Source organism: Toxorhynchites rutilus, chromosome 3 (assembly GCF_029784135.1).
Source record: "Toxorhynchites rutilus septentrionalis strain SRP chromosome 3, ASM2978413v1, whole genome shotgun sequence".
Lineage (NCBI taxonomy): Eukaryota > Metazoa > Arthropoda > Insecta > Diptera > Culicidae > Toxorhynchites > Toxorhynchites rutilus.
In genome coordinates, this window is record NC_073746.1 from 221,645,953 (window position 1) to 221,673,588 (window position 27,636).

Here is a 27,636-nt window from a genome sequence, read left to right on the forward strand (position 1 = left end):
CCAAGGTCCTTTGTGTCGAACTTTTAGACATTTTATGTAGTTTGCTCAGCTGAACAGATTTTAAATATTACGTCAATCGTCCTTACAATCAGTTTGTAAGGTACATTGTATTGCTCATTCACATCTTCAGACACCTTGAACCTTATAAAAGGAACGGAAAATAGAGCACCGACTCGTTCCGAACTGATGAACATATTTGAAAATGTAAGATGGTTTGAACTTTTGTGAACGCAATTTTAATATAGGCTGTTAATATGATGCACCCAAAACTGAGAATAACCTTTTTTTAAAATTACTCTTTTCAGAGAAAAACACAAAAGAAAAGCAATGCACCTATTCTGGGACACATGAATAAATAATTATCTTATCGTACAGTGTGACAGCCCTTATGTGCCTCTAATCGTTAAGGTAGTAGTCGGCGATTAAATTATGTTGATCTAGTCACTACGACAAAGAAAACCAAAACACTTTTTAGCGTCGTACCTGACATGCTGGAGGGTTATGTTCATCAATTTATTGATATTCACCTCTATTACCCTTTAAGTACACAGGTTTAAAAAAACAGAATATGTTTAAATAAGAGTCACGAAACTTTACTCATTAATTTAGAAATCACTAACTATGATTTGCACTTTAATCAGTGGTGGTCGTTGTGTCTAGGAGTGGGAAAATCTGTAACTGAATCTGATGAGGAACAAGGAATACATGACCTTTTTGCAATTACATCTCCCACACAATCGAGGGATATAATGTGTGGGAGATAACACATTATATCCCTCAATTGAACTCAAGGAATATCTTCTTTTACCAGAAGGATGTATGGTTGAACACGATTGCAGCCATTGAGTATGTATCACATATTCAACAATTCTCACCGTAATTATTTTTAAATCCCACTAAAGCTTTCTCTATTTCAGAATCGGTATGCTCGTTTTGTCCAAAACAGCGCTCCCAGTGGTTGGTTCTGAAATTATTGACAGTAGTTCGTCTACAAATCTTTTTTTCTAGAAATCCTGTGCAACTAATAAATGCAGAACATTTCTCTCTAATCTGAAATATACAGGGTTTTCCAATTCGGGCTTCCGAAAGTATACAGCCCTGCGCTGACAACCGTTTGACATAGCTGTCAACCAAAGCATCATACCGTTAGTTGAATGTCTGCCAAACGATATGGATCGTTTAAGCATCGCACAACGTGTTAATTTTGTTAAATTGTCGGCAAATGTTTTTCGAGCATTACGGACGGATTTTGGTCGTCATGGACGGCCTACAGAGCACACAATCGCTAATGTAGTGCGTGAATTCGAACAAACTGGATCCGTAGCGGATATTGTGAAACCTGTGCATCATCGTAATGTGCGTTCGGCCGAAAATATTGCTGCTGTTGCTGCCAGTGTGGAGGATGACCCGAATGTTTCGATTCCACGACGTGCTCAGCAATTGGGCTTGTCAAACACATCATTGTGGCGAATTTTGCATTTGGACTTGCACCTACATCCATATAAAGTCCAACTGGTACAAAAATTGGAGCGTGGTGACCATGGAATGCGTCGGGCATACGTCGATTGGGTGAACGAACAACAGCAGCAAAATGCTGAATTTTCGCATCAAATTTTCTTCAGCGATGAGACACATTTCGAGCTCGGTGGCTATGTGAACACCCAAAATCTCCGTATATGGGGCTCAGAAAATCCACACGTGATTGTTGAGAGGCCATTGCATCCGCCAGAAGTCACTGTTTGCTGCGCATTATGGTCTGGTGAAGTCATCGGGCCGTATTACTTTGAAAATGAGGACGGCGAGACGGACTATGCAAACTCTCCGCAAACTCTTGAACATTTGAAAGACAACATTCGTGAAGTTATGACCGAGATACCGCCCCATATGTGCCGAAAAGTCATCGAAAATTACCTGTTCCGGATCAAGGTGTGCGAGGAAGCCCTAGGTGGACATTTGAATGATGTTGTATTTCACACAAAATGGCATAAACCAAACTTTAATTTGAAATAAAAGTTTCATCATTCGGTAATCGGTAGTCATTCGTATCGGATGTATTTATTGATAGCTCCTGCGGTGGTTAGAACGAAAACGTCCATCATCGTTCTTTCAAGTCGAAGTGGTTTCTTTTGTTGTGGTTTCTTTTCTTTCGCATCAGACTGTGTTATAACAATTGAGTTGGTGAATTGAGTTAGCCAGTGGTGCGTTCCGTACACGAAAGCGAAAACGCGCCCCGACTACGTGCACCGGACCACATTCGTGAATAAGTGGAGTGCGCAAGCAAATCTAAGTCAACGAGAGGAGAAATTATTCCACAGCGAGCGCTGTCATCTTTTGTTCGTGCATCGGCATTGATTGCCCGTTCGACACCAATACACTGACGATAGTGTGGAGAGCGTGGTCAGCGGAAGCAGTTATTGAATCATACGCACTGTGTGCAAATTTAGGTATAGTCATAAAAAATTAATTATAAGATAGTTTTTTTTTTTGGCAGACTTATCTCACTTCTTAACTAGGCGAACCTAGCCAGAATTTTCACCTGCCCCCGGGCTTCTGAATGCCAAAGGGGGACTAGGCTCTGCGGAATGCACGTATCTGCATGCTCGTGCTGTTTCAGTCCTGACCGAGAAATTGTCGGACAATCGCGCAGGTGCTAAGGATGACCGACTTTTGGATGCCGGCCAATTACTTCTCCATGTTCAACACCTTTAGCGCTTCCAGAAGTGTCTTCGGGACAATTCCAGTTCCAGAGAGAACGACTGGAACAATTCTTGGGACCTCCCTTAGCCCCCACAGTTCCTTGAGCTCCACGGCCAATGGTCGGTACTTGCAGATTTTGCGACCGTGGGTCTCCTCCAGATTCTGGTTCAGTGGAATAGCGACATCGATGATGGTGACTTTGCGGTCGCTCTTGTCGTAAATCATTATATCTGGACGGTTGTGGTGGATCGAGAGGTCGGTCAGAACAGTGCGATCCCAGTACAGCTTGAAACGGTCATTTTCCAGGACAGGTGCAGGCAGGTACCGGTAGTTTGGTACGTTGTCTTCCAGTAGAGCACATTGGAGCGCCAGTTGTCGATGAACAATACGGGCCACGTTGTTGTGGCGCTCGGTGTAGGCTGCGTTGGCCAAAACGGGACAGCCTCCCATAATGTGCTCTATGTTTTCACCTGGTTGATGGCACATCCGGCAAATGTCATCAACGTCTTGATGCCAGACGTACCGCCTGCAGTTTCTCGTCGGCATTATCCTGTCCTGGATGGCTATCATGTCGGCTTCTACTACTGAAGAGAGTTCACCACGCGTTAGCCACAGATTAGATGCGGCCTTGTCGACGTGTGGCCGGTCCAGTTGATGGGGGTGGGCACCATGCACTGCCTTCTGCTTCCAAGCTGCAATCTTCTCCTCCACTGTCTGCAGATTGCAGTTGAGTTGGTACTCCGCTTGCGCCAAGTGCAGAGCGCTGTATCCTCTGTCAGCGGCGCAGACAGCCCGGTATAGCGCGTTTTGGTTGGCGCGTTCTGCGAAGTACTCGCGCAGTTGTCGTACCTGGGCAACACACAGTGCAGATATGTCGACTATTCCAAGTCCCCCTTCTTTGCGTGGCAGTGAAACTCTCTCCAGTGCCGATTGAGGATGGTGCATTCCGGCCTCTTTAAATGCTTTCCTCATCCTCCTCTCAAGGTCCTCTAGGTCAGTTTTGCTCCATTTGACTACACCAAAACTGAAGGTCAGCAGGGGAACCGCGAATGTGTTGATCGCGCGTACCTTGTTCCCCGCGTTGAGGAAAGTCCTCAGGACACAGTTCACTCGACTCAAGAACTTGTCTCGCAGCTCCGTCTTGATGTCGGAGTGGCGAATCCCGGTGAGCTGTCGGAATCCAAGATATTTATAGGATTCGCCACGAACCATGTCTCTTATGAACTCGCCGACATAGACCTCGTAACCTCCGGATTCGGTAAGCTGCCCTTTCAGCAGATGGACACAGCGGCACTTGTCAAGGCCGAACTCCATGCAGATGTCCCTGCTTATGTCTTCGACAACCCGGATAGCTACACCTAGACGCTGACGTGAATCAGCGTAGACCTTGAAACCTTTTTTTTTTCATTATTTTTATTTCATTATTATTTTCTATATATTATATACAAAAATCATAATTAGAATTAAAGTTCCACGTAATGGCAGAGGGTGGTGGGGAGTCTCCTTATATGGAGATCTCTGACATGGAAACAAGTGACTCCCCCTTATGTATGAAAAAGGAAACAGGAAAAGCACTCAAACGCGATAACTCTTCCGGGGACGAGTCACCTCACCCTACTAAGCCCCCCTCGAAAAAACTCGCAAGTCTCCCTCCCCAACTTTCCGATTCTCCCACTCTCCCTCCTCAGCCCTCCAATACTCCCACTCTCCCTCCCCCTTCCTCGGTTTCGCTTCCTCCTTTTGATATTACCGTTACAACTCAATCCTCGTCTTCGTCTTCTCCCTCTGTTGTCTTCGCTCCACGTAACAGAGTCTATCCTGAAGATGCACCTGGAACTGGCCCGTGGGTTGTTTTCTTCCGACCAAAACCAAATGGAAAAGGCCTTAACGTGATTCAGATCATGAAAGATCTGACTAGATACACTTCCGTAGAAGAAATTTTCAAGGTCAGACCGAACAAATTACGAGTTGTCGTGTCTGAACGGAAGGATGCAAACGAGATTGTTGCTGATAAGCATTTCATCCTCGAATATCGCGTATGGATTCCCTCCAATGACGTAGAAATCGGGGGGGTGATAACTGAAACGGGTCTGACGTGCGAAAAAATTAGAAGTGAAGGAGTTGGCAAGTTCAAGAAGCTCCCTTCGGCGGAAGTCATAATCTTGGACTGTCGCCAACTCGGTAAAGTCTCCCAAGAAAAGGAAATAACAAAATTCACGCCGTCCGACTCGTTTAGAGTAACTTTTGCTGGTTCCGCTCTCCCGGACTACGTTATGGTGGACAAATTGAGGCTACCGGTGCGACTCTTCGTGCCAAAGCCCATGACTTGCCAAAAATGCAAGTCAGTCGGCCACACTTCAGCTTATTGTGGCAACAAGGAGCGCTGTGCAACTTGCGGAGAGCAACATGTGGGCGAATCTTGCAGTGCGACTGAGCATGAGTGTCCATATTGTGGGGGGACTCCACATGTGCTCTCAGCTTGTGAAACTTACAAGAGTCGCTGGGAGAAACAGAAGCGCTCTTTAAAGGAACGCTCGAAGCGCACTTTTGCGGAAATTTTGAAGGGCGCTTCTCCACTGGCCCAACAACAACAACAATCAATATCGACACACAATACCTTTTCCACGTTGCCAGTTGACGAAATGGAAGCGGACACAGCTAGCGGGGGCACACCGTGTATTTTCAAAGGGAATCCCCGGCACAAAAATGTGACCCCTCCCAAATTTCAAGAACAAGTCCCCCCGGTGAAAACCCCTGTTAGCTTGCCTAAAAAATCGAGTGCAGCGGACAAGCAAAATCAGGTTCCTCCTGGCTTCCGTGGGAATAGTTCACCTTCGAACGACTCTCGAGGGGACATCGAAAACCCAAACTGTCCCTATTTGTCCGTCCAGCTCAACTTCTCAATCGGAATTTATAAAGTTGACTGACCTTGTGGATCAAATCTTCACGTGTTTTAATGTTTCCGACTCCATCAGAACCATTGTCATCTCAATGCTTCCAGTATTAAAGACAATTCTGCAACAATTGATGCAAACATGGCCCCTCCTTGCAATGATTATCTCTCTTGATGTCTAATTTAAATAGAGAGGTTGGGGATATCACTGTTTTACAGTGGAATTGTCGTAGTCTTATACCTAAATTGGATACGTTCAAATTTTTAATTCATAACTTCAACTGTGATGTTTTTGCTCTGTCCGAAACTTGGCTCTCTTCTCAAAATGATCTCTCTTTCCACGATTTTAATATTATACGCTTGGACCGTGATGACAGATACGGAGGGGTGCTATTGGGGATCAATAAGTGCCACTCATTTTTTCGAATTGACCTTCCACCTATTGGAGGGATCGAAGCTGTTGCTTGTCATGCAAACATCAGAGGCAAAGACCTCTGTATTGTCAGCTTGTATTGGCCTCCGAGAGCTGCGGTTAGCCGCAAGCAACTTGCTGACATGTGCTCACTCCTTCCTGAGCCACGATTGATCTTGGGAGACTTCAACTCTCACGGAACTGCCTGGGGGGAACAGTACGATGACAATCGTTCATTGTTGATATATGACCTTTGTAACAGCTTCACCGTTTTAAACACTGGGGAAACAACACGTGTACCTAAACCTCCTGCTAAACCAAGTGCTCTTGACCTCTCGCTTTGCTCGAATTCACTATCGTTAGATTGCAAGTGGAATGTAATCCAGGACCCCAACGGTAGTGATCACTTGCCAATCAAAATTTCCATCACCATTGGGTCGAATTCTTCAGAATCTATAAACATGGCATATGACCTCACAAGACACATTGACTGGAAAAAATATGCGGACGCGATTGCTCTAGCCATCAATTCCAGAGATGGTTTGCCTCCATTGGAGGAGTATAACTTCATTTCTCGTTTGATATATGACAGCGCGGTTCGCGCTCAAACGAAACCCATCCCAGGCTCCACCATTTGTCGAAGGCCTCCCAATCCATGGTGGGATAGCCAATGTTCCAAGCTTCATCAGGATAAATCGAATGCATTTAAAGCTTTTCGGAAACGTGGAACCCCTGAAAATTTTCAAACGTATTTAGCCCTTGGGAAACAGTTCAAAAATTTGATCAAAGGGAAAAAACGTGCTTATTGGCGAAATTTCGTGGGAGGTTTATCACGAGAAACGTCAATGAAAAAATTATGGAAAGTGGCTCGAAACATGAGAAATCGCTCTTCATCGAATGAAAGCGAGGAATATTCACATCGATGGATTTTTAATTTTGCACGGAAGGTTTGTCCTGATTCCGCACCTGTGCAGAAAATTGTTCGAGGTAAACCACAAGATACGTACGATCTTGATTCCGAGTTTTCGATGGTATAATTCTCTCTTGCTCTCCTTTCTTGTAACAATTCTGCTCCGGGATCGGATAGAATTAAGTTCAACTTGCTGAAAAACCTCCCTGATGTGGCGAAACATCGCTTGTTGAATTTATTCAATCAGTTTCTGGAGCATAATATTGTTCCAGATGATTGGAGACAAGTGCGAGTTATAGCTATTAAAAAACCCGGAAAACCCGCGTCCGACTTCAATTCGTACCGCCCAATGGCAATGCTGTCTTGTATACGGAAATTGTTGGAGAAAATGATCTTGTTTCGCCTTGATCGTTGGGTTGAAACGAATGGCCTACTCTCAGATACACAATATGGGTTCCGCAGGGGCAAGGGGACGAATGATTGTCTTGCGTTGCTTTCTTCAGAAATTCAAATGGCTTACGCCGAAAAAAAACAAATGGCTTCAGAATTCTTGGACATAAAGGGGGCCTTTGATTCTGTTTCAATAGAGGTTTTGTCAGACAAATTACACTCTCGGGGTCTGCCGCCTCTATTGAATAATATGTTATATAACTTGCTTTGTGAGAAACATTTGAACTTTTCTCACGGAGATTCGGCAGTAAGTCGGTTCTCTTACATGGCCCTCCCCCAGGGCTCATGTTTAAGCCCCCTTTTGTACAACTTCTATGTAAGCGACATCGACAATTGCCTTACACAAAATTGCAGCCTAAGACAACTTGCAGATGATGGAGTGGTGTCTGTCATAGGATCAAACGAATCCGACCTGCAAGGACCCTTACAAGATACTTTGAACAATTTTTCAACCTGGGCCATTGGGCTAGGGATCGAATTCCCCACGGAGAAAACAGAGATGGTGGTTTTTTCTAGGAAGCATAGACCAGCAAAACCAAAGCTTCAACTTTTGGGTAAACCGATCACTCATGCTATGTCATTCAAGTATCTTGGGGTATGGTTCGACTCCAAATGTACTTGGGGGGCCCATATTAGGTATCTGAGTAAAAAATGCCAACAAAGAATAAACTTTCTCCGTACAATTACCGGCACCTGGTGGGGAGCCCATCCCGAAGATCTTATAATATTGTATCGAAAAACTATTCTCTCAGTGATGGAGTATGGCAGTTTCTGTTTTCAATCAGCTGCCAAAACACACCTCATTAAACTCGAGCGAATTCAGTATCTTTGTCTCCGTATTGCGTTGGGATGTATGCCCTCAACGCATACCATGAGTCTCGAGGTTTTGGCAGGCCTACTCCCACTAAAAGATCGCTTCAATTTATTATCTCTTCGGTTCTTCATCCGGTGTAAGGTCATGAACCCATTGGTGATCGGAAATTTTGAGCAGCTGATCGAGCTAAATTTTCACTCCGGATTCATGAGTTCATATCATGAATTCATCTCCATGCAGGTTGATCCTTCTTCGTATATTCCCAACCGTGTTTGTTTCCCTGACTACATCAATTCCTCTGTGCATTTTGATCTGTCCATGAAGCAAGATATCCATGGATATTCAGATTACCAACGATCGAGGATCGCTCCAACGATCTTCGATGAAAAATATAGGGGTATCAATTGTGATAATATGTACTTTACTGATGGGTCCACTATAAATGAGTCCACAGGATTTGGAGTGTTCAACGAATTTTTTAGCACCTCACACAGTCTTCAGAATCCTTGCTCAGTGTATATTGCTGAATTGGGAGCAATTCATTGGGCGCTGGACAGCGTCGCCTCACGACCTGTTGAACACTATTACATTGTAACGGATAGTCTTAGTTCTGTCGAAGCTATCCGTTCAGTGAGGTCGGAAAAGCACTCGCCGTACTTCCTTGAGAGAATACGAAAAATTTTGAGTGCTTTATCCAGACGCTGTTATGGCATTACCTTTGTCTGGGTCCCTTCTCATTGCTCGATTCCGGGTAATGAGAGGGCTGACTCATTAGCAAAGGTAGGTGCAATTGAAGGCGATATTTATCAGCGTCAAATCGCCTTCAATGAATTTTATTCTTTAGTCCGCAAAAATACCATCGCTAACTGGCAACGCAAGTGGAATGAAGATGAATTGGGCCGTTGGTTTCACTCGATTATCCCTAAGGTTAGCCTCAAACCGTGGTTCAAAAGACTGGAATTGAGTCGGGACTTTATTCGCACCTTCTCCTGACTCATGTCCAATCACTGCACTACTCTTTCGTTTCAATCTTGCCAGCAGCAATCTCTGTGTTTGTGGCCAAGGTTATCGCGACATCGAGCACGTTGTTTGGTCGTGCGAGGTGTATCTGGTCGCCAGATCGAATTTAGAAAACTCCCTTCGGGCCCGAGGAAGACAGCCCAATGTGCCGGTGAGAGATGTGTTGGCTCGGTTAGACCTTGATTACATGTCCCATATATATGTTTTCCTTAAAGCTATCGATCTTCGTGTGTGATTGTCCCTATGTCCTTATACCCTCCATTCCTTCCTTTGCGGGTAATTCGTCCCCTTGCTATAAATAGTAGAATAAGTTGAAATGTAAAAACACTATAGACATACGAACAGATTTAAGAATTGAGTGTTCATCAACATTGTTACAGTTTCCTTATGCCCCATCCTTCTCCTAAAAATATGTCACCCTTCTAAACTCGAGTACACCGCGAGTAATCGGTTTTCCACCTTACTAACCATAGATGTAAGAAAATTGTTTATATATATAGTTTTAAAATTATATTTAAGAATTCGGCTCCTTTAAACTTAAGTTACTGAGCCTGAAAAATAAACGAATTAATAAAAAAAAAAACAAGTTTCATCGAAATTTGAATTCTAAGTGTGTATTATTTCAATTTACTTTCGGAATTTAAAGTTGGAAAACCCTGTATATGGAGGCTATGGCATGTAAGCCATAGCTGTAACAATGAGATGTTTGCACGAAGATATCAAAGAAAAATCTGACAGATTTAAACCGGATTAATATGGTACATTTCTATCATATGAACTATTGAAATAAAAATATGGTTGCATCTGATCGTTTTGTTTGAATTTAATTACATTACAACATTAGGTTCAAGGATTTTTTTCAAACAATCAGCTCGTGATAAGCTTAGGAAGCGTAATAAAAATCCCAATGAATATTGCATTATAATTGACGTTTTTCATGCAAACTCGTCTTAAGAGTTGGCAGCACCATCTCAGATTGCAGTGAAACATTGTTGGTGTAAGGGCATTTAAGTGAATTTGCAAACTTGAAATCTCAAACAAAATTAGACAACTTTTTCAAAAGAGCCAATCTTCTTTTTTTGGATTTTTTTAGCAAAAATTTTAACTCGAAAAGTATTAGAGCAACACAACTGTGACCGAAGAATGAAATGATCGAAATTGTTGAAGTTTTCATTAAAAACTAAAAAAAAAATCGGAATTTCCACTGATATAAAATATTTTATTATACTAAAAATTAAAATTATTTTTTCTTAAAATCGTATTTATTTTAAATTATCAAAAAAAATATGAATAGTCCATACAATACCCAACAAGAAGATGAGCCCTGCAAACTATGTAAAAGTTTTTCCAAAAACAACTTTTTCATGTTTTCTTTGAAAAACTTGCAATTAATCCTAATTACGTTTAAAGTTTTTATGAATAGTCTGATATCACTATTTTGTTAGATAAATATTAATTAACTACTAAAAAAATACTACTATATACTACTATACTAGTCAAGAAGACATCCCAGAGAACATTTTAAACAATAATTATTATTTTTATTTTTTCAAGTTTCCATAGTGTACTATCCCCTTAAATCCCAAATTTGAGCGCAATATTATCAAATCTGATTTTTTATGATTTTCAAAGCTTGGCATATTTACGTTTTTTGACATTTTCTTGAAAGAAAGTACATTATTTTGAAACGCTCTGCAGCTTCAATGATAGCTTGGATTTTTTTGCGTCAACGGAATAGTTGTTCAAAAAACTGTACAAAACAAATATTTTTCATTAGATATTGTAAATTTTGATCATATTAGGTCCGTCAAAAAAAAGAAGTGATTTTTTTATAGAAAACCAGCTAAAAAGTGTTGTTGCCACAATTTGCCACGGTTCTGACTACATACAGAATTGAGTTCAAAACTTAAGCTTTCAAATGAACACTGTCGGCTGCAGCGCAAATTGCCGTTTTAGTGAGAAAAGCTATAGAATTGTTTTCACTATAGTTTTTCAATATTGGAATTTTATTTGGATTTAATTGAATCAGAACCACAATTATCCATTGATGAAAATTTTCGTTTTACAGTAATCTGTAGAGTATAAAATATAAATTTGAGCTAAACATCTCAAAATTTATCATGAAAAAGTTATAAAAAAGAAAATGAAAATAATGAGTTACAGCCCTTGTAGATAATGACTAAAGGCAGTAAAGGTATTGTTTCATTCTCATTATTCCTTACAATGATTGATAGAAAATACGACAATTCCTTAACAAATACAACTTCTGCGTAACGCTGCTTTGCTTGTAAAGTTACAATATCGGAGTTAAATGTGGTTGGATACGTTGCTATGAATGCATGATTCATATTTCATATCGGCTGGCGAAAATCTGGGTTCGAAATAAATGCCATGCCGACAAAAAAAATCAGTTGAGAACAAATAGTTATTTCAGCCCAGCAATAACCAATCAATGGAATTTTCACATTTAGGAAGCTTCAAAACTAGAATGGGTCTCATGATTGACAAACCGAAGCCTGGAGGTTCTGACAACAGTAATGATGGCAATAACGCTCATAGTTATTTTTTGCGAATCCCGAAGCAAGTTCCGAAATAACTGGCGTGGATTAAGAATTGATTAAACGACTTCGAAATATTCTTATAGAAATATCTTTCTCCATGCGGATACATCCAGAAAAAAATTACTATATCGACACAGCAAAACGTTACATTGATTTGTACTCTCAATACTATATAACTACTGATATGCACAGAATTTTACTTCATGGTTATAAAATTATTCAGGGGAACTTCGATATAACGTACCCTCGTTATAACGTACCCTCGATATAACGTACACATTTCCAAAGTGTAAAGTAAATTTGTTTTGAATATTTTTTTTCTTAAAGAACAATGAATTATCTGTATTGTGATGCTAAAATATGTTTTGTGCCTTTAATCAATCCCGAAATTCAGCTGGTTTTGTGATTCCACATTCTAAATGAATCAAGCGTTAATCAACAGTACGAAGGCCGAAACATCATGAGAAAGGCTGGATTCGTCTTCTAATTGAATTTATTCATTAACTTTACTAAAACAGCAACACAATAATGTATTATAGGCTACGTTTGTGAGTTCTTTATTATGCTTCGATATAACGTACAATTTTGAAAGTAAAATGTACGTTATATCGAAGTTACCCTATATCACGTATAGAAAGAATGGCCGAAGAGGCTCAAGAGAAAAGTAATAAAATAATTCAACATGCCCTAGTACATTTCCCTCGTGAAAATAGTCGAGAAAATGCTAATCATAATATATTCAATTATCTTCTTATCTGAACATGTTCAATAATAACCACTTATTTTGAAAAGAAAAGTTATTGTAAAAGACTTTCAGATGTACTGTTACTATTGAAGAAAACAATTGTTGAATCAGGAAAAAAGGGCGTTGAATCAGATTACAGTTATGGAGAAGAAGAAGATGATGATTGTTTTAATTTGTAATATAAAGAAAATCTTTTATATTTAGAGCATAATTTGTTTGATTTGAGGGGCCGTCCAGCGGGGTTGCTTTAGGTCAAAGGTCATAAAATTATATAAAACAGTATGTGATAAATACCACGGGGGGAGGGTGCCATAAAATCCCAAGAAAATTGGACCACATGCTTGATGCACGATCCCAAATAAAAAACGAATGCCAGATTCGTGTTCAGCATCCTAAAACTAAACTATAAAACATTTTCTTCGCACACTGTTTTTGCTTGGCCAGTCTTTGCACTGTGTTTGAGAAATGTGTCAATTCCATTCCATTTGATCATGGATGCAAATGAAGATCCAAATTCGTCACACCAATTAATACCAACATTTTGAATCCACCTTTGCGCAAATGGTTGAAAGCTGTTTTATGACCGATCTTTAGCTCCTGGGAGATGCAACGACTACTAACATGCCGGTCAACTTAGATTATTTCTATGATTTTATTCATTCAAAATAATGGATTTCTTTTTCCCCAACCTAATATATTTGACAGTATGTGTCAATTCATCTAGAAATGAGCTTCGTCACTAAACTTGATAAAATTGTCTAAAATTGTGAAATATATTTTCCACATAGCACGAATTTTGATGATAAAAAACGTCATATGAATGACGTTCCTCGAGTATAAGTCTTTTCATGATTAAATGGCAATACAAACCGAGCATTTTTGACACGAATCACGGATATGGCGTGGGCTGTTGGAATTAAAAGTTTAAAGGCAAATGCTGTAACTGATTTTACATCAAAACTAAATAGTGCAAAATGTTGATAAAACGTTATGACAGGACCAGAAGTTTGGCCTACGCGAATAGGCGATTGGATGGATTAACCTGAACCAGCAATTGTAAATTCACGAAATAATATTCGTTCGATAGCAATAATAATAATTATAATATCCAGATTAGTGATTACGACATGTTTTAGGTTTCAATAAACGTGTTCCTTGCTTTATTTATTTGAAATTTCAAACAAACTATTAATGTATTCCATAACAAAATATACCAAATTCTATAATCAGAAGAATCCATAACACGATAATTGATAACAAAAACACGAATCACCGATCAACCAATCCCTTTTCTTTGTGTGAGGTGACACTCCGCAGCCGCCGAATATCTTTTCGTGTAACACGTGACAAGCGGAATCTTTACGAGACCACGGTGGATTTATTCATTATGTTCTTTCTTGCACCATATTGATTGTGCTTCAGATCAGTCAAAATATATTACATCAATACCCATTGGTCGATTCGAAAGTAACTGTTCCGAGTTGAAATTAGCAATATTGATTATACCTTGTCGCGAGTGTAGAGATGAAAAAAGCTTTCGTGTACTGACCTATACAATGGATGTCAGGTTGTTTTACAGCATCACAATAATTTGAGATGTCCGTTCTGGTGAATGGTTTCGCTCGCTCTTCGCTGGGCTCGTGACTCTGGACACAGTTCAGGAACGTTGAGGATATGATGCTTGTCAATGAGTTTTTTATATTCTTCTGTTTTCTTGCTAAAGAATTCTCCAAAGGTGCAAACAGAAACACTTTTTCACATATACTTCACAGACACACGAATAATCACATACTCAGAAAGTTGCTGCAATAGACCAACAGTACAGGGTGTAATTGATGATTTATTAAATGATGCATACGCTATTCCTACTTTATTTTTTCACAAACTCGATATTTCATCATCTATCGATGACGTTCATCTTCAACTGTGTCGAAGTTTAATATGAAATTCCTTAAATATACTCCTTCGACTTCAATTCCGCACCATCATCTGTGGCTTGCCAACCGAAGGAAGTCTGGAGAAATAATAGCTTTTCACTTGTCGTTCAAGAGTTTAGCGGATTCATTTTACTCCTGAATTGAGAACTGGCGTATCGAACGGCTATTCACTCAGCACTACATTCACGTTTTAGAGTATCGGACGAAATAGTTTCTCGATCTACAAGATACAGACCATTTCATAAGCCGACAACAAAAACTTTTTGCCACAAAAAAAAGTTTTAATTAACCTTCTTTTCTCGGAGATTTATCGACTTGCTCGATTTCGAATTTTGTCTCTTTCTCTCATGCTCACTTGTGGTCTGCTATATTCTCTCTCTCACACCTTATCTGTAACAAGGAAGGATGAAATCATTTTTCTCATTTTTCACGAAATATCCTTTTCTTAGTTTTGAATAAATTTCATCTGCATTAAACACTTTTTTTCCGTCACAACTTCTGCTCTCGGCTGATACGCACACTTCACAACTGATGGAAATACCTCCATTTATCTCATAATCGAGTTACGTGTTCGATTTCTGCAGGAAGCAAATTGTCTTGCAAGCACGCAATCTTCTCCATATTTTCCTGTTCAGCCCTAATTTAGCAAACTTTCTGAACCACTAACATGATACCATGATCACTTCTAGCGTATAATGAGTATATCAGCATCAATTACCCAATACATCTTGTTCTAATAATAATCCCATATCGATTCTCCTGATATCTCCAGTTTTTTTTCGTGTGGAACAATGAACGCCAAAGATTTCCCTCTTGATCGCTGTATCTTTCACTTTAGAGAATAGAACTGTTCCTGGCCTTGAAACAAATTCCGATTTTTCCTAGTAAAAAGGAATAAATTCAAAACTGGTGCAGAAGGTAAAAACGGTCCGCACGCCCGAAAAATGGGTCACTATCTGGTGCCGTTGTACGATACTCTCCGTATGCGAAACAAGAGTCAAGAAACCAGCACAAGTACCAGTGGCCTAACGACGATGTCAGAACATCGATTAATGGCTTGGAGCGACATCTGGCGCACCTGCGCCGAAGTGGGCCCCAAACAGGATGGCACCATAGGCCCATCAGTGGGAGCGAGCGGAATACCACCGTAGAGATATGGACGGTCTCGGAAAACGGTGAGAAAAGCTCTCCTAAAGCTCGCTTCTGCGCGTTACTTTTCCGGCGAATTACAACGAAGATGAACTCAAAGGAAAAACTCTGATAGAAAAAAAAGGTTTTCCCTATCTGCAGGGTGACAAGCCGTGTTTTTCTCTCGTTTTATCTAGTACTGTTTGTCTTCTGGGCCCCAGTGATCACCCTGCAGCACAGATTAGGGTAATAGCACCTGAAAGTCATTTATTACCGTGGAAAATTCGGGTGTCTCTTTCGCTCTCGCTTACAAGGCAAATGCATTCTCTTATTCATGTGTAACAATCCTTGTCATCGTTTTTTTTTCTCAACGCCACTTGCTTCCTCCCTTGGGTCTTATCACAAAGCCAGGGGCGAAAACACCAATAGACTTTTAATCAACATAGCCTTCGTTGTTGCACGAGCAACGTGAGTAAGAGGGATGCGAAAGTCAATGTTTGTACGATTTTTTAAGTTTATTTGCGGTATTTTGCAGCAAACTGTGAAAATCTGTTGCATGTTCACGACTTTTTACTATGTATTGCCAGCTTTCTTTTAGAACAACTCCGACGGAAGCGGTATACTTTCCCGTAAAAGTTAATCTTTTCAATATTTTTTTCCCACTTTACTCATTTCACTTGTGAAATCACTTATGAATTCATAACTATACCTCTTTTTAAAGTCAATGAAAAATTATTTTCGTGTCAATTTTCGATTAGACGGATTGTGAAATAAAAAAAAATCATTTTTCATACAATAATTTTAATAACCATTTGACACACTACAAGTCTATTTTTTACGATATGCCTCAACCAAATGTTCTATATTTTTTGTCACACTACTGAAACGATGTCCCTCCTGCACCTCCTCGCATTAAATAAATAAATATTCTGGCGGGGGGGCGTCTAGTCAATCTCCAATCCACGGAACGATCTCACTGGAGGCCTCATGGAGGGGTTATTCTTTTCCTTGGGAGCTTCCTTCAAAACAGCGGAGTTAATTAACCATTCTCGGTATTCGGTTTCGAGTTCATTCCTCTGTTCTCCATACAAAGCTGCCATTTCTGGTAACGTGCCACCGTAGTCCTGCAATTGGAAAACAAAGTAAATAATCAAAAGCCTTTTTATGAATTATTCGAGGTGTGTTGTAAAATGTTTTGCTCATACTATTATGAAAAATATAAAATGTTTATATTATATTTTTGTAATAATAATTTTTATGACATAATAATGAAAGAATAATTCATTACAAATGTTCAAAATAATCCCCCTAAAATATGAACACATGCGGCAACTCTTCTTCTAATCCTCGAAGCAAAATCTTCGTCCTTCCATAGGTCTGTTCAGTTCTGAAAACAGGGAAAAATTGCACGGTGCATTGCTAGTCTGATGTATATGGTAGTTTGAGCAAGTTTAAGGGGGGACCCCGGTCTGGAGGATCAAAAATCGAATTTTCTTTTTTTTTTGCATTTTTGGGAAATTTATGCCCTCAGAAATGTTGTCCTAAAAGGGTTTTTCGACATTTGATCTCGTTGGAAAGTTTCAGCAAAAACTATGGGGTCACCTCAAGGGAAATAGCATTGCTGTACGAATCTGTAAACGCGTTTTCCTCAAAGCCATATTTTTTCAACATGTAAAAATGAATCGTCTAAAGTGTACATAGCCGTTTATTGATATCTCATTTTCGATATTCTATTAGCTTCAAAACAGCGAGTTTTCATGAAGAATAACTCATTTTTAACATAAATGGCCGCCATTTTAGTATTTTTTCGAATTTTCAAAACCCTTATGTAACGCTTTAGGTATTGTCCTTAAATTTCAAAGTATTCTTTGGAATTCGTTCTGCGACACTCCGTTACATCAGAACCGATACCACCAACAAGGTACCAATTTTCAGACAGCATCTACGTATCCAGCTGTCAACAGCGTAATAATCAATATTCGTGCAATAAAAAAATGGGAAATATATCTTCAATTATACCTTAAACAATAATCAAAATATCACGTTACTTCACTTTATTCTTACATCCGGAAACAAATAACGAAAATTAATAATTTTTCGACCTTCCAGACAGGGGTCCCCCCCTTATAGACGCTAAACAAATCAATTCACACTGTGCTGATGCTTTACGAGATGAATAATAATCAGTTAAAATTGCATTTTAAACAAGTGAGGAAATAAATTTTACAAAAAAAGCACCACGAAAGACAACTTTTATTTCTTAACCAGACAACCAATGTTGCGGCTAAATTATCCCAGAATCGGTCGATCCGAATTGGACACGATAAATTTCATTTGAAACCCCATTTTGGTTCATTTGAGAATCTTTCAAAGTTTTATCGATATTGGTCCACGGATTCCAGGCGGAATCAAGTTTAGTGGCCATATGGCGGAAACAAATTTAGTGGAATCTAAAACAATACAAAACCCGCCATATGAAACCTAATGATTTTTCGAAACTAGCTTATTTGTGATGAGTTGAAACATATCTGATATGACGTAACCCGGATATGTTTCGGATCAGGTTTCTGAGGAAAGTGACCACTTTATGACCAGAACCGAATACATATATGAAGTTCGATATTTGTCAATTGGTGACCGTTTCAAGTGTTTTTGACCACATTAGGCTAACCCGGACAATGTCCGGATGCCCTGCAGCTCAAACTTCAGATCGAGATATGAGAAAGGCACGACTACACCTTTATGCGGATTGAATAAGATTTGGTATCCTCAAACCTTTGAATTCTCATTTATATTACCATAGGTAAAGAAATCAGTGAATTTCTATACATTTTCGTGCATATTACAATAGAAAATAATGAAAAAAAATTGATCAATTTAATTTTTTTTATTCTTTATTTTTGAGACTTTCAGCCTCCGTCTCAGTTGATCAATTTTACTTCAAAGCTATGTTTTGAAATGTTCATATTTCATACCGTTTGTAACCTTGGCACCAGTACTGATTTTAAAAATAATTGGGTGTGGATTAAATAAAACACTTCAAAAATATTTTCATTTTTCCGAAAACCATCAAATTAATCCCCGGATTTGACTAAAAGCCAATTGATCTTCTTGATTATTCTATTCTTAGCACATATAAAACTATTTAAGACACCCTGTTATACATCTTCTTCTTCTTCCTATTGAACGGCATAAACGTCCCCAGCGGAACATTTGCCTTCTTAACATAGCTATTACTTGCGTCATTATTATTAGTAGTACTTAGTTGATATTTCTTATGCCAAACAATACACATTTACTGTATTCTGAATAACACGCTCTAGAATACGCGTGACCACAGTACAAGTTGTAAGAAATTTCTTTGACGAAAAATCCTCCGGCAGCTCTGAAGGTACCACAGGTATATTGCATGAACATTAATCAACAAAATTCCACCACTTCATTTATTGTGATCATCATTACACATTTTGAAGTAATTTCGATATTATGAACATGTGGTTAGAGGACGCTAAACAAACAAGAGAGTGCGCTGAATGAATTTTTATGTGAATCGTTTGATGATTAGACGCGGTCAAGATAACGTCATTCTACGTGAACAGTGCTATCAATTCATTGTTGTATAGATAGAGAGGCGATTCCTACGAGGAGCAATCAGAAACAACTCTCAGTAAAATCGCCAAAAAACGAAAAATGCATTTATTCAAGAATTCAATTACATGCTTTTAAAGTACTTCCGATAAAATACACAATTCCCAGCGAGTTTTCCACTTCTAGAAGGTCTGATAAAAGAAGTTTTCTCAAAGCTTCTCGAAAATCGCCTCCGATGCTTTTACTATATATTCTTGGTAAATCGATGGACTCTAAGGTGTTTTTTCAGCTCAGGAAACAACGAAAAGTTGTTCCGGGTTCCTAAACACAGAACATGTAGGAAAAAATGAGGGATTTCGAATGTTTATTACTCGAACATTTCTTTATAGATTGGAAAGATTTTTGCATCAATTGATGGGAAATATTTCTATGCATCTGTCACTATTAATAAAATGTAACTGTAAAATGTCAAGCGTTATTTAAGCGCCCTAACTGCCCCGTTTTGCTAGGCCCGATTGATGGTTTCCCCAATACAGCCATCAAAACCAAGCTGCCTGGGAAATTCTTATTTTTTCAGCTAGGTAAACCATAAGTAGCATGTGTTGCGCTAAAAATACTGCAAATCCTTCTCGTATCGGCTCTTACATTTTCGATTATATCATCCAACTTAATATGATATCGATTCCATCACCATTATCCACAGTATTCATAACCTGTATGCATTATCAAACTTAAAGTTTTCCAAGATTATCAATGACTTTGTTCCAATCGCGTGTTGAAACCATCGTAAATATACAAAGCCGTAACTTTCTTAATTTTAATGAATATAAATAGAAATAAAATGAATAATCACGACCGAATCTTGCTTTTCAGTGCGTAGAATAAACAAGCATCGTCGCATTTGTGGTTCTTAGCTCTAATGTAGGTTTCGCATGAGCTGATTCAGCTTTGCGTAAATTCATCAATTGAGCTTCTGTCATTGTGAAGCGAAAATCATAATGGATTGTACAGGTTTTTATAAACGCATTTTTAAAATTAAAAAAATACGCATGAAATTTAACTTTTCCCTATCAAATGTGTATTCTGAAATGAAAATTATTAAACGAAAACTGTAGTTTATGATTGTATATTATAATGATGAGTTTTTTGTGGAAATATCACGAAATGTATAGACAAATGGTTAAGCAAGAAAGCTTCAAAAAACATTAAGTAATATTTTTTTATTCTAAAGTATGTTGAAACAGTTGTACAGTGTCGACGTATGGTGGCGACTTTCAAGTTCGGGATCATAATTTGGGTCCCAAATTCGAATGTTCGAGACCCAAATCACAAATTAGATCTATCAAACCAAAAGGCACGAAGCCAGTTTAAAATGTTAACATTTGTAAGAAAATTTTTGCATCATGCTATTTAATTACTTAAACCACGTACTCCTGACTCTTATTTAACCATTTATCTATACATCTCCGATATTCTTACTGAAACTCTGAAACAGATACAATTTTCCGATGAGATTTTTTCGCCACCTGCAAAAATCCGTTTTTTTTATAGAATACTAATATGATGCGGAGAAGATTATTTTCATTCATAATTTTTATTCTAAATCGTATTCTTCCACCTGGAAATCTAATATTATATTTGATGCTCCCCAAACTCGTAAATATATGCTCAAATGCCGTCAACGCGAATTATGACGGCTTTCATTTCCAACCAGGGAAACTTTGGCACGGACCCCATTATAACTAATGCGGATAAATCTTTTTCTGATGAAGTAAATTCGAAAATCAGGAAAAATCAGGACCATTCCAGTTAAATCAGGAAAAAATAAGTGTTTGTCAGGATATCAGGGAACGTGCGAAAAGGTCTGGGAATCCCTGAAAAACCAAAAAGATTGGCAAATCTGCTTGCCATTTAGAATACTTGCCATACATGTTAATTGGTGCCAATTGGTTGTTAAATAAATATTAATAAAAATGCCGCATTAATACAACGGTGAGACGTTCCTCTAGATTATTTAGAAACATCATTGACGTTGATAATGACTCAATATTTAAAAAATATACATTTAATAACTGAGATACATACCATCGTAAATGTTTGATTTATTATGTAAAAAATATCTCAATTCTCCTAAAGCCTTGCCAAAGTCTTTTAGGTCTTGAAATTTTTTCGAAGTCGAAATTTGTAAAATTGCTAAATCGGAAAATAAGCCAAATTTACAGGCCACACAAATTCAGGATGGAGCAACTTGAGCGCTGAATGAATAATATTAGGGCAAAATCAATATGTTTTCCGATTTTCTTTTTGAGTGATAGTTTCACTCCGATCCGATAGTTTCAAGAGAAATATTATTTACTTTTGTCTACCTACACTATGTACTCACCTGTGGTAAGAGTTCAGCTTCCAGAATGTCCAACGGCCCGGAAGTACAAAATTGCAACAGGCCCAGGAGCTCAGATCTTATTAGAGGTTTTATCAGTGCCATCACCTGATTGATGAACGACGCTGTGTGCACTATGTAGATTTTTTTCAGCCGCACTGGATGAGCATCTTGGATGTAGCTCATAAAAACTCTTAACGGAGAAAATTGCACACGGGCTAAGTGTCCCAATCGTACACCCTTCATATCGAAAATGACTATGTAGCCCTCGATAGGTCCATCTTTGCTGATTTGGACATCGTTAAACATGCAGAATAATTTTATCGCCTCGCCAAAGTTCATCCGTGAAGGATCAGTGTCGGACAAACGATAGCACAATAATCGATATCCTTCCGGTGTTAATTTCGGCAGCGAAACCAGCTGGCTAGTGGGTACCGAAAAATAGATATAGAAACAGAACGTATTAGTAATGCACAGTATGTTCAAAAATAAACTCGTGAAGCACAACTATTACGCCATGTTCAGCACACTTTGCGATCCAGACAAGAGCACATCCCGGTTGTCGAAAATATCCGGTGCCGTGGCATGGATGTGACCATATTTATGCAATGCTTTTTTAGCATTCTCCACATCCCAGAGGCACGCATGGAGGAACAGATGAGCATGGTTTCTCGTATATGCTGGAAAACGTGGCTGCTGTTTGATCCTGTCGAGTAACCAAATTAGTAGTGATTGATTAGAATTCAATCTCATTATTTATGCTCTCAAGTGTCCCATCACCATAAACGATGAACGTATGATTCGGATCACACGCCCATTAGACTAATAAGAGTCCCGGAGCGTTCGGACCTGGTAGGACCCAAATACTGTGAACTCATCTCAATAGGCAAACATAATTTACCGATGAATTATTCTTCACTCACCATTCAAACAGCGCATCCACATCCCTTCTGAATTGAGGTGGAACTTCCTTCGGTTCCGGACAGTCTTTGTAAGGATGTGATAAGGTTGTCATTTTGGCACACTTTGTTGGCTAATGCGTTGTATCATTATTTTTACTGGCGCATAGGTTACCTGCCACTAGCCATTAGTAGCAAGATTTTCGAATCAATTAGATGGAAGAAGAACGATTGAATATAATGCTTTCATCATGCCCGGTGAACATCGTTGACAGCGAACGATCTCATCTGAAAACGTAAGAAATTCAAAACATAAACATAATAATACGAATTATAAAACATAGTTATTAATTAACCCTATCTCTAACCGATGTTGAAAAACGTTTACAACATAATCCAACACTTTCGCCCTAGTGAAGCGTGTTTTTTTTCAATTGTTGGTTGCATGTAACACATTGGTTTGCATTGGGCTGCGAAATTGCAACCGCCAGTCATCGCACGGTGTAGCCTTGACGAATTAATCAGATGAGGTGGCGACCGTGGCCGTGTTTTAGCCGTGAAAGTAATGAAAATTACTTTTATTTATTTCCATCGATTTGCAGGTTCTCTCAGATGCTTGTTGAACCAAATTCAGTCCATGCGATTAACCGGGTGGACTAATGATATACCACAGACAGTGATTGGCAAATTTGCGCGAATGACGAAGAAAGAATTTTTGACCGGAAAACAACCGAAAATGTAACAACAAGAAGGGCTCTGAATTCAGTGGTACGATTTATTGATTCAAGCTGGTATGTAGCCTCATGGGTATTATATAGTTCTTCAATGTCAGTAGCCTGTTTCACTCTGAAACTATGTCTAGTGGAAATTATATTGGAGACAGGGTTCGGTTTTGAACGGAAAAATGTCGCCTTGTTAATCTGGTACATGCGACAGAGTGTCTTCTGTATTAATCGTCATTATTTATTCATCTGTGTATATTTATACAACCATATCATCCGTTAATGATTATTTTATAACTGCTGACTTCTTTTCACTTGTAATATTAGAGGCAGATTATTTATTTAAAAAATATATTGCCCACCAAAGGAATAGTATACTTTTTTTTTTATTAAATTCGTTTATTTTTACAGGCTCAGTTACATAAGTTTAAAGGAGCCGAATTCTTAATTATATTTTTATTACTATACATAAACATTTTCTAAATCTAAGGCAAGTAAGGTAGAAAACCGATTACTCGCGGTCTACTCGAGTTTAGTAGGGTGACATATTTGTTCAGGAAAAGGATGGGATATAAGGAAATTGTTACAATAATGATAATCTCACACACTCAATTCTTAAATCTATTCGTATATCTATTGTGTATTTACATTTCAACTTACTCTACTGTTTGTAGCAAGGGGACCAATTGCACGCAAAGGATATAAGGATAATCACACACGAACATCGATAGCTTTAAGGAAAATATAGATTTGGGACATGTAATCAAGGTCTAACCGAGCCAACACATCTCTCACCGGCACATTGGGCTGTCTTCCTCTAGCCCTGAGGGAGTTTTCTAAATTCGATCTGGCGACAAGATACAACTCGCACGACCAAACAACGTGCTCGATGTCGTGGTAACCGTGGCCACAAACACAAAGATTGCTGTAGGCAAGATTAATACGAAAGAGTAGCGCGTCTAACGAACAGTGGTTGGACATGAGTCGGGAGAAGGTGCGAATAAAGTCTCGACTCAAGTCCAGACTTTTGAACCATGGTTTGAAGCTAACCTTAGGGATAATTGAGTGGAGCCACCGGCCCAATTCATCTTCGTTCCATTTGCGTTGCCAATTAGCGATGGTATTTTTACGGACTAAAGAATAAAATTCATTGTGTTCAACATAGTGTTCAACAGGTCGTGAGGCGACGCTGTCCAGCGCCCAGTGTATTGCTGCCAATTCAGCAATATACACTGAGCAAGGATACTGAAGACTGTGTGAGGTGCTAAAAAATACGTTGAACACTCCAAATCCTGTGGACTCATTCATAGAGGACCCATCAGTAAAGTACATATTATCGCAATTGATACGCCCATACTTTGCATTAAAGATCGTAGGAACGATCCCCGATAGAAGATAATCTGGAATTCCATGGATTTTCTCCTTCATGAACAGATCAAAATGTACAGAGGAATTGATGTAGTCAGGAAAACAAACACGGTTGGGAATATACGAAGAAGGAACAACCTGCATGGAGATGAATTCATGATATGAACTCATGAATCCAGAGTGAAAATTTAGCTCGATCAGTTGCTCAAAATTTCCGATCACCAATGGGTTCATAACCTTACACCGGATGAGGAACCGAAGAGATAATAAATTGAAGCGATCTTTTAGTGGGAGTACGCCTGCCAAAACCTCGAGACTCATGGTATGCGTTGAGGGCATACATCCCAACGCAATACGGAGACAAAGATACTGAATTCGCTCGAGTTTAATGAGGTGTGTTTTGGCAGCTGATTGAAAACAGAAACTGCCATACTCCATCACTGAGAGAATAGTTGTTCGATACAACATTATAAGATCTTCGGGGTGGGCTCCCCACCATGTGCCGGTAATTGTACGGAGAAAATTTATTTTTTGTTGGCATTTTTTACTCAGATACCTAATATGGGCCCCCCAAGTGCATTTGGAGTCGAACCAGACCCCAAGATACTTGAATGACATAGCATGAGTGATCGGTTTACCCAAAAGTTGAAGCTTTGGTTTTGCTGGTTTATGCTTCCTAGAAAAAACCACTATCTCTGTTTTCTCCGTGGAGAATTCGATCCCTAGCCCAATGGCCCAGGTTGAAAAATTGTTCAAAGTATCTTGTAAGGGTTCTTGCAGGTCGGATTCGTTTGATCCTACGACAGACACCACTCCATCATCTGCAAGTTGTCTTAAGCTGCAATTTTGTGTAAGGCAATTGTCGATGTCGCTTACATAGAAGTTGTACAAAAGGGGGCTTAAACATGAGCCCTGGGGGAGTCCCATGTAGGAGACCCGGCTTACTGTCGAATCTCCATGAGAAAAGTTCAAATGTTTCTCACAAAGCAAGTTATATAACATATTATTCAATAGAGGCGGCAGTCCCCGAGAGTGTAATTTGTCTGACAAAACCTCTATTGAAACAGAATCAAAGGCCCCCTTTATGTCCAAGAATTCTGAAGCCATTTGTTTTTTTTCGGCGTAAGCCATTTGAATTTCTGAAGAAAGCAACGCAAGACAATCATTCGTCCCCTTGCCCCTGCGGAACCCATATTGTGTATCTGAGAGTAGGCCATTCGTTTCAACCCATCGATCAAGGCGAAACAAGATCATTTTCTCCAACAATTTCCGTATACAAGACAGCATTGCTATTGGGCGGTACGAATTGAAGTCGGACGCGGGTTTTCCGGGTTTTTGAATAGCTGTAACTCGTACTTGTCTCCAATCATCTGGAACAATATTATGCTCCAGAAACCGATTGAATAAATTCAACAAGCGATGTTTCGCCACATCAGGGAGATTTTTCAACAAATTGAACTTAATTCTATCCGATCCCGGAGCAGAATTGTTACATGAAAGGAGAGCAAGAGAGAATTCTACCATCGAAAACTTGGAATCAAGATCGCACCTATCTTGTGGTATATCTCGAACAATTTTCTGCACGGGAGCGGAATCGGGACAAACCCTCCGTGCAAAATTAAAAATCCATCGATGTGAATATTCTTCGCTTTCATTCGTTGAAGAGCGATTTCTCATGTTTCGAGCCACTTTCCATAATTTTTTCATTGACGTTTCTCGTGATAAACCTCCCACGAAATTTCGCCAATAAGCACGTTTTTCCCCTTTTGATCAAATTTTTGAACTGATTCTCAAGGGCTAAATACGTTTGAAAATTTTCAGGAGTTCCACGTTTCCGAAAAGCTTTAAATGCATTCGATTTTTCTATATAAAGCTTGGAACATTGGCTATCCCACCATAGATTGGGAGGCCTTCGGCAAATGGTGGAACCTGGGATGGGTTTCGTTTGAGCGCGAACTGCGCTGTCATAGATCAAACGAGAAAGGAAGTTATACTCCTCCAATGGAGGTAAACCATCTCTGGAATTGATGGCTAGAGCAATCGCGTCCGCATATTTTTTCCAGTCAATGTGTCTTGTGAGGTCATATGCCATATTTATAGATTCAGAAGAATTCGACCCAGTGGTGATGGAAATTTTGATTGGCAAGTGATCACTACCGTTGGGATCCTGTATTACATTCCACTTGCAATCTAACGATAGTGAGTTCGAGCAAAGCGAGAGGTCAAGAGCACTTGGCTTAGCAGGTGGTTTAGGTACACGTGTTGTTTCCCCAGTATTCAAAATGGTCATATTGAAGCTGTTACAAAAGTCATATATCAACGATGAACGGTTGTCATCGTACTGTTCCCCCCAGGCGGTTCCGTGAGAATTGAAGTCTCCCAAGATCAACCGTGGCTCAGGAAGGAGTGAGCACATGTCAGCAAGTTGCTTGCGGCTAACCGCAGCTCTCGGAGGCCAATACAAGCTGACAATACAGAGGTCTTTGCCTCTGATGTTTGCATGACAAGCAACAGCTTCGATCCCACCAATAGGTGGAAGATCAATTCGGAAAAATGAGTGGCACTTATTGATCCCTAATAGCACCCCTCCGTATCTGTCATATCGGTCCAAACGTATAATATTAAAATCGTGGAAAGAGAGATCATCTTGCGAAGAAAGCCAAGTTTCGGACAGAGCAAAAACATCACAATTGAACTTATGAATCAAAAATTTAAATGTATCCAATTTAGGGATAAGACTACGACAATTCCACTGTAAAACAGTGATATCTCCGACCTCTCTATTTAAATTAGACATCAAGAGAGATAATCATTGCAAGGAGGGGTCATGTTTGCATCAATTGCTGCAAAATTGTCTTTAATACTGGAAGCATTGCGGTGACAATGGTTCTGATGGAGTCGGAAACATTAAAACACGTGAAAATTTGATCCACAAGGTCGGACAACTTTATGAATCCCGATTGGGAAGTTGAACTTGACGGAAAAACAGGGACATTTGGGGTTTTTGATGTTCCCTCGAATGCTGGGTCGTTCAAAGGTGAACCATTCCCACGGAAGCCAGGAGGAACTGATTTTGCTTGTCCGCTGCACTCGTTTTTTTAGGCAAACTAGC

General features: G+C 39.4%; 2 protein-coding genes across 17 annotated transcripts in view; both read right to left on the minus strand.

The window, feature by feature from the left end:
- LOC129779662 (RIMS-binding protein 2) overlaps positions 1 to 15,444 on the minus strand; it is a 196,369-nt gene extending 180,925 nt beyond the window's left edge. For 4 of the 12 annotated variants that reach the window (XM_055787264.1, XM_055787265.1, XM_055787263.1 and 1 more), the window contains exon 1: positions 14,052 to 15,443. The gene's annotated coding sequence lies outside the window, so the exon portion shown is untranslated. Of the gene's footprint in view, positions 1 to 14,008 lie in introns of all 12 variants that reach the window. The other 8 variants (XM_055787269.1, XM_055787266.1, XM_055787268.1 and 5 more) reach the window with 6 other exon arrangements.
- A 907-nt stretch (positions 15,445 to 16,351) lies between these two features.
- LOC129775503 (alpha-tocopherol transfer protein-like) overlaps positions 16,352 to 27,636 on the minus strand; it is a 53,881-nt gene continuing 42,596 nt past the window's right edge. For all 5 annotated transcript variants that reach the window (XM_055780315.1, XM_055780311.1, XM_055780310.1 and 2 more), the window contains exons 2-5: positions 22,459 to 22,722; positions 22,050 to 22,241; positions 21,539 to 21,959; positions 16,352 to 16,691 (exon numbers count right to left, since the gene is read on the minus strand). In XM_055780315.1, coding sequence (XP_055636290.1) covers positions 16,512 to 16,691; positions 21,539 to 21,959; positions 22,050 to 22,241; positions 22,459 to 22,550 — 885 coding nt within the window. In that variant the 5' untranslated portion in view covers positions 22,551 to 22,722 and the 3' untranslated portion in view covers positions 16,352 to 16,511. The remainder of the gene's footprint in view (positions 16,692 to 21,538; positions 21,960 to 22,049; positions 22,242 to 22,458; positions 22,723 to 27,636) is intronic.